General features: G+C 49.1%; 1 protein-coding gene across 1 annotated transcript in view; it reads right to left on the reverse strand.

Annotated features, from left to right (window-relative positions):
- The window catches only part of F9 (coagulation factor IX), a 17533-nt gene that overhangs the window by 9880 nt on the left and 455 nt on the right, over positions 1-7198 (reverse strand). The window contains exons 2-4 of the mRNA XM_009324459.1: positions 3480-3643; positions 3114-3138; positions 1117-1230 (exon numbers count right to left, since the gene is read on the reverse strand). Of these exons, the coding sequence (XP_009322734.1) occupies positions 1117-1230; positions 3114-3138; positions 3480-3643 (303 nt within the window). The remainder of the gene's footprint in view (positions 1-1116; positions 1231-3113; positions 3139-3479; positions 3644-7198) is intronic.

The following is a 7198-nucleotide window of genomic DNA, read 5'->3' on the forward strand; positions in this document are numbered from 1 at the left end:
GGCTTCTCCCACCCCACCTCGCACTCCTCTGTGGTGGGAACACCATCTCTTGAAGGTGGGAAACCACTAATCCACAGACGCCCTTTTAATTTTCAGTGAGTTTTCAAATAACTTCACAGCAGATTAACTCCACTCCTACTTCCTCAAGGACACCTCCCTTCCTGTAGCCATTTTAATGCCATCATTTACTATTTTTACAGAGCTCCTTTTCACGCCTCACTTCTAGCGCTATTTTTGTTCCTCTCTCACTTCCACGAGAAATCTGCAATGAGACTATTTAAATTTGATGCAGCTTTGAAATGCTCTTTTTAACGTATGCTCCTCTCTTGCCAGAGCAGAAGCACAACTAGAAAGAGAATCTTTTATTAGTGCAGTGAGTCTAGCACATTATGCGAGTTGCACAGCCCCTGATTATATTATAAATATAAAAGCTGAATATCCCTCTTGCTTAAATTATCAGCTGTTTGGTTTTCATAAACTCCTCAACCCATCAGGAAAATATTTGCCTTTTGTTTGCCTTCAGAATCAAGGTTGCTGGTGGTAATTATAATTATGAATTTAGCAGAGTGGCATTGAGAGGAGGTTGCAATAATCCTGCCCTGCTCAGCACCTGCTGCCCAGCCTGGCATGAGAAATGGAGAGGAGGAGTGAGAACATGGGGGCCCCACTGGGGTCGGTGGAAAACTGTTGCTTTCAGCGGGTGAGCACATCGTCCCTGATTGACGAGCAGCCCCGGAAAGGCTTGTGCTGGGGAGATAAAGGAAGGTCTCTGTGTCAACATTTGCGCTGGCAGCCGCAGCGTGCTGAACAAAAGACCTTGAGCCTGAGTCTCTGTTGAACCCTGCGTAAGAGCAGGCATCTCGGTGCTCAGTGGAGGTGCAGCTGGGGCTCCACCAAGGACAGGAGAGGACAGAGACATCCGCTCTTATATCCCCAAGCATGTCCCCCTGTAATCCCATTGCCAACAGGCTGAACTTGCACATTAATGCAGTGCCTTACAGCAAGGCAGAATGTGTCTGAAACAGCCCTCTAGTAGGATGAAACTCTCTGCCCACTTTGATCCAATGGGATTTCAGGTAGGGCAGAACAACCACAGGACAAGCCCCCGGTACGTACCTATCTCACAGTTTCTGCCTTCGTACCCAGCTGGGCACCAGCACACATAGGAACTTATTGCATCCTTGCAAACGGCTCCATTTTTGCATGGATTGGGGTCGCACTGATCTCCATCTTGGAAGGAAGACAGGAGAATTAATTAACAAACATGAGTGTCCACCATGGCTGGCGCCGACCAAGCGCTGGAGCCTTGCTCTGTGCAAGCCTCCTGTTAAAGACGAGCAAGAGACTGCACACGTTCCTCCTTTGTAATGCCAGCCAGATCCTGGCACCCAGGTGCGCAACAGACAACGTCAGCACTGGGGTAACACCAGCAGCAGTGCTTTACCCAGAGTCCTAATTAGGTACCCTGTCCCGTGTGGGTTAATTCTGCTCGTTTCAGCAGAACTCCTCTTCAGTCTCCCTCATGCAACATCTCAACAGGACTTCATGTCTTGGCTAAGTTAGACAGACAAAGTTAGAAGGTTTGCTTCCTCAAGAGTGATTAGGATTTCCAAATCTGAATTATTTTAACACTACTGTCTTTGTTCTCTGAAGGTTTGGGCCTGTCCATTTGGGTTTGGGACCTCTCTGTGTATTAGGATTCAGAGCCTCGGTCATTGCTCGCTCTTTTTAAGTCTTGTACTAGTATAAACTGGTCTGGATTTTTCTTTACACGTCAGGGCTTTTATTTTCACAGTTGCCTGAGAAGCTGAGGCTTTAATAAAAATACCCAGTATTGCAAAATTGGTGATCTAACACTTTGGAAGAGTAAGTCAGTGATGTTAAATTACAGGGAAGTGTGCTTTGAAATGGTTATGCAAAGGCAAGGAGGAAAGGGAATGTCTTGATGCATTTGTGTCCTGCCAGTAAGTGTGGTTGTTAATGGTGCTTTCGGGAATGGGCTGGAAGGCAAAAGGCAGATTGCAAACAGGAGCAAAATGGTTTTGTCTTGTCTGAGGCATGGTGTCAGGGTTTGCACGTAAGGTGTGGATGGCAGCTCTTGTTGCTTCCTGGTGAGGGCAATCGGGGCTTGGTACCACCTGGGTTCTGTGCAAGGGGTGAGCTCCTGTGCGCTGCACATGCTGGGAATCGCAGCTCGTAAGCCGAACAGTAAACCAGGCCCTTTGGATGATAGGGGAATATATGGCATTCATTATTTTTGAAGAGCTAATTGGTTACAGTGGCAGGGAAACATACGCAGTGTTGAGCTTCATCAGTTGGTTTTTCAGAGGACGGTCCTACAATGCAAATGTAACTTTTTTATTTTATAGTCTGGTCTGACTAATCTGAATTATTTAAGGCTTTTTAGTGAGATGTTCTGGGCCCTTCGCCAATCTACAAAGCAATTCATTTATTGAAATGTCCTTAAAATTAGTTTCAGGTGTTTTAGTGGGCATTGAAATCTTTTTGGTAAGGGACTGAGGAGTCATTGGGGATGGAGGCTGAAAGGGAAGAAATAGTTGGTGGAAAGAAAATGGTGGAGAAGCAAGGGTTTGGGACCACTGATGTGAATTGCAAACAGCTGTTTGCTATGATCATGTTGAGGCTCCACTTTAATATGGCATTTCCAGGGATTCACGCTGTGCTTGCACAAGGCTGTGCCTTATCTGGAGATCTCTGCTTGAGAACAGAGCATTTGCTGGAGGGGTGTTAATTATTGCTGTCGTGTTTTACTCTATGCTACAGCTGAAACTAGGAGTCCAGAGTGTGACCTGGGCTCAATGGATCCAGTGGTCTGTGTGAAGTGGTTTTGTTCTGTGAGGTTTTTGAAGTTTGTTCAAAAAAAACCTGCTTGAACAAAGAAAATGTTAAGTAATTTTTTTTGGCTTGCAATTTGTATACAAACGGGACAGGCCCAGGCTGGGTGGCTGCAGGGTTTAGGGTGCATGACTCTGACTAGCTCTGTCATAAAACAGTTTCTGAATGCTGGAATAGATTTGTTTCGATAAACGTCTGCTACTTATGCACTGAGAGATTAATATTATGCATTTGAAAATGAAGAAAGCAGCTCTTACCAATGTATGTTTTCCAAAACTCCATCTGCAAAGGGGAAAAAAAAAAGTTTCCCTTAATTTCTAATTTCTGGGCACTGCCTGACTGAAGTAGCAAAGGGATGACTCCAAAACTAAAGCAAAAAACTTGCAGGAAAACAACCACCTCTATAATACCAATGGCGACCAACAAACCTCTAAAGCAGTTCTCAAGCCCAACCGATGGATCACGAATGAGAATAAAACCTGATAGATGCTGCGTTTTGCTCCTGCAGGTTTTCACCTCGCTGTTCCCTCCTCCTTCCCCCCCTGTGCCTCCCCACCTGAAAGATTCGTACAGGTGTGAGCCGGGGGGAACAAGGTGTTGCCATTTGCAGCAGCTATACTCACTGTTTTCTCCGTGTTTTCAAACACTTCTCGGGCTTCTTCAAAGCTGCATTTTTCTTCTATGCATTCTCTCTCGAGGTTCCCAGGAATAACCTCTTCCAGTCTGTTTGAATTGGCTCGCTTTTGCCTGTGCAGAACTGAGTTTGCCTCTTTGTTCTCAATGAAGACTGCAATTTGAAAAGAAATAGGGGCTAGAGAGGAGCACGCACCATCGTGTGATGCAGCTGGGATGGGCTGTCAGGGCTCTGTTCTCCCAGAAAGCAGGACCTTTTTGTGCGTTCACCCCCCCATTGCCCCATGGCCGGGGACATTTCAGGGGTGTTATCATCTACTTGAGGTTTCTTTGGTGTCTAACTTAAGTGCAATCCAGACGATCAAATCTGGATAACCGAGAGTCAAAGTAGTTGATAGACAGAAATGACTGATGGCGAGAAGGTGATTAGGAATGCTGAAGTTTGATGCTTAAAATACCCTAAAGCAGGTGGTGTGAGTATCTCCTATCATAGATGCACAGACCGGAATAAGCTATTTGAGAGGGGAAGATAACAGACTTTTTCATGCTGCTGCTTGGTGAGGTCTTGTTTGGACACAGAAATTGTCCTGCTTTAACTGTCTCTGCCTGTTTTGGCTGTGAAAGGCCGTTTGCCTCTGCAAGCAGCTGCGGCCCTACGGGCCATTTGCTTCTCTCCCTGCTCCTCACCCTTGCCCATGCGCCTGGGTTACCACCGTTTCCTGCCAGCAGGAGGGGTGACATGAGCCCTCCTCATCCCCTGGGCCAGGTCATGTCAACAAGGTGGCGTGCATCCACCTTCAACTTGCTGGCCAAGCTCCTGGGCAGAAACCACCAACAGAGAGCTGCTGGCGCTGCAGGGACCCCTAGTCTAGGCGGGATGTCTACGGTGGCCACCAGCCTTCCCATGGTGGCTGCCTGGTGAAGGGCACAAGGACATGCAGTCCCATCATGTGCTACTATGAACGCTCTCCTGGCAGGGCCACACGTCCCATCAGCAGGGTCAGCAGCAGCCTCCCCATGGCAGCCGCCCAGCAGGGTTTGCTCCTGACCCACCTCTCAGAGATCCCCGCTTCTGCTGAGCACTCTTCCCCCATCCCACTGCTCTAAAAAAGACATTATTCACCCAGAGGAGCTTCCTGTTTTGCCTCCCCAGCCTCCATTAGCGCTTACAGCCATGTCCCTTTTTGTCATCAGATGGCACAGTAGAGCAGCTGCTCTTGGAGCTGGAGCTGCTGGTGGCCACCCAGGACATGAACCCTTATCTGGGGACTCTGTGCTGGAAGGGATTCAGGCACCTGTGGGCCTGGTCCCTCTGAGGGTTAAGGAGAGCATGAGCTCAGACAGGCAGGCAGAGAGGAGAGTGAGGGGCAAGTACCAGCCTATCGTTCCTTCTCATGGCTAACTTCCGCTCTCAATCCAGAGCAGATCCCAGCCTCTCTGAACCTGCAGAGGATCAGTTTTGTTGAACTCTCGTGAGCCCCAGGCGGGTTGCTCTGATTTACACCATGCCACTGATGGTGTAACCAGCCCCTTCACCTAAAGATCTCTCTGCAAGAGGCTGAACTAACTGTTTTTGCAATGTTTTTAATCATTGTACAGCAAGCTTGCACCCCTGCCTTCCTCATGCTAGTGTGTTTTTGGTTAAAAACGCAAAGGGGTGTATTAAAATCCTGACCTTAATCTAATTGTTTGGCAGTAGATATTCATAGAATCATAGAATAGTTTGGGTTGGAAGGGACCTTTAAAGGTCATCTAGTCCAACCCCCCTGCCGTGGACAGGGACATCTGCAACTAGATCAGGCTGCTCAGAGCCCTGTCCAGCCTGACCTGGAATGTTTCCAGGGGTGCGGCGTCCACCACCTCCCTGGGCAACCTGGGCCAGTGCTTCACCACCCTCAGCATAAAAAATGTCTTCCTTAGATCTAGTCTAAATCTACCCCCCTTTAGTTTGAAGCCATTCCCCCTTGTCCTGTCGCAACAAGCCCTGCTAAAAAGGTTGCCGACATCTTTTTTATAAGCCCCCTTTAAGTACTGCCAGGCTGCAATAAGGTCTCCCCGAAGCCTTCTCTTCTCTAGGCTCAGCAACCACACCTCTCTCAGCCTTTCTTCACAGGAGAGGTGTTCCATCCCCCTGATCATTTTCGTGGCCCTCCTCTGGACCCGCTCCAACAGCTCCGTGTCTTTCTTATGCTGAGGGCTCCAGAGCTGGACGCAGTCCCCCAGGTGGGGTCTCACCAGAGCAGAGTAGAGGGGCAGAATCCCCTCCCTCGACCTGCTGGCCACGCTGCTTGTGATGCAGCCCAGGATACGATTGGCCTTCTGGGCTGCGAGCGCACATTGCTGGCTCATGTCCAGCTTCTCATCCACCAGTATCCCCAAGTCCTTCTGGGCAGGGCTGCTCTCAATCCCTTCATCCCCCAGCCTGGGTTGATACTGGGGGTTGCCCTGACCCAGGTGCAGGACCCTGCACTTGGCCTTGTTGAACCTCATGAGGTTCACACGGGCCCACTTCTCCAGCTTGATGGGTAAAGCACTGACCTCTGAAGAAGCCAGGTTTGTTTCAAACACTGCAGCCCCCGTGGGGTGGCCGGTCCCCTCCCAGCTGCAGGGTTGTGGTATATGTGTGGGACATGAACATACACCCCCCCAAGCGAGCCTCCCTGGCCAAGTGGGGGGCTCAGAGCGTGGAGGCACAGCCTTGCTGGTGGAGACCTGACCCCTTCTCCCCATGGCATGGGCTGCAGCCTCCAGCTTGTCCCCAAGCTGGGCAGAAAAGGCTCAGGTGAGAATGATGGAGCAGCCTTCCTTGGTCTTGTAACCCTGTTGGGCTCTCCATGTGCTTAGTGCCCGGGGAACTCAATGTGGGCACAGTCACGCATCACCCTGCGTGAAGTGAGGCAGCTGCGTTAGACCCACTCCTTCATCTCTTCCCGGTGGGATGTGCCAGGCACCTGCTCTAATTAACCCATTTAATGGAGAGAACTCATTTTAGTGAGTGCAGCTTTGCCTCCCTCAGGTCCCTCTAGCCTTTCTCAGTTGCTTAGTGATCCCACAAGCTGCTTTACAAGCAAAATTTGATTCGAACTGAAGGTTGCAGGCCCTGTGGGGTCACGGGCATGGTACTCATACTGGCTGGAAACCATCCTCACACTAAGAATATACTCACACATGACTTATCAACTTCTGAGCCAGTATCTGAGAGAGTGAGATGGATCTCTGGGCCAAGGGGCTGTGGGGGGAGACTTGTCCTGCCAGCTGAGGATAGTATTTTCTAGGAGGTACACCTGCATGGGTGGTGGTACCAATATGAGGTTCTGTTCACGTTTCATTGCTAAGCAAACATTTTGGAAAGAGGCCTTTTTTTTTTTTGACCTGTTACTTGCAATGTTTTAATGAAAGAAGAAAGGCCAGCCTTGCACCAAACAAGTACTCACCCTGGATGTGAACCAGCCTCTGCTGGAACTGTGGCTGCTACAGATAAATCAAGCAACAGCCTGCATTACTATGTGTGATTGCCCACATCCATCAACTACTCTATCTTGTCTACAATTTTGGCTGAATCTTACAGTCTTTGTTAAATTCACGCTGGGTTTGGCTTTAAACAATTCTCGCAGTGGCAAATCCAATGACTGTTTTATGGATGTGAGTACTTGTTTGTACTCCAGGACAAAGCAGTGGCACTTGTAGAGGTGTGGATGGTACTCCACCA

The sequence above is a fragment of the Pygoscelis adeliae genome, unplaced genomic scaffold, assembly GCF_000699105.1.
Source record: "Pygoscelis adeliae isolate BGI_AS28 unplaced genomic scaffold, ASM69910v1 Scaffold285, whole genome shotgun sequence".
NCBI lineage: Eukaryota > Metazoa > Chordata > Aves > Sphenisciformes > Spheniscidae > Pygoscelis > Pygoscelis adeliae.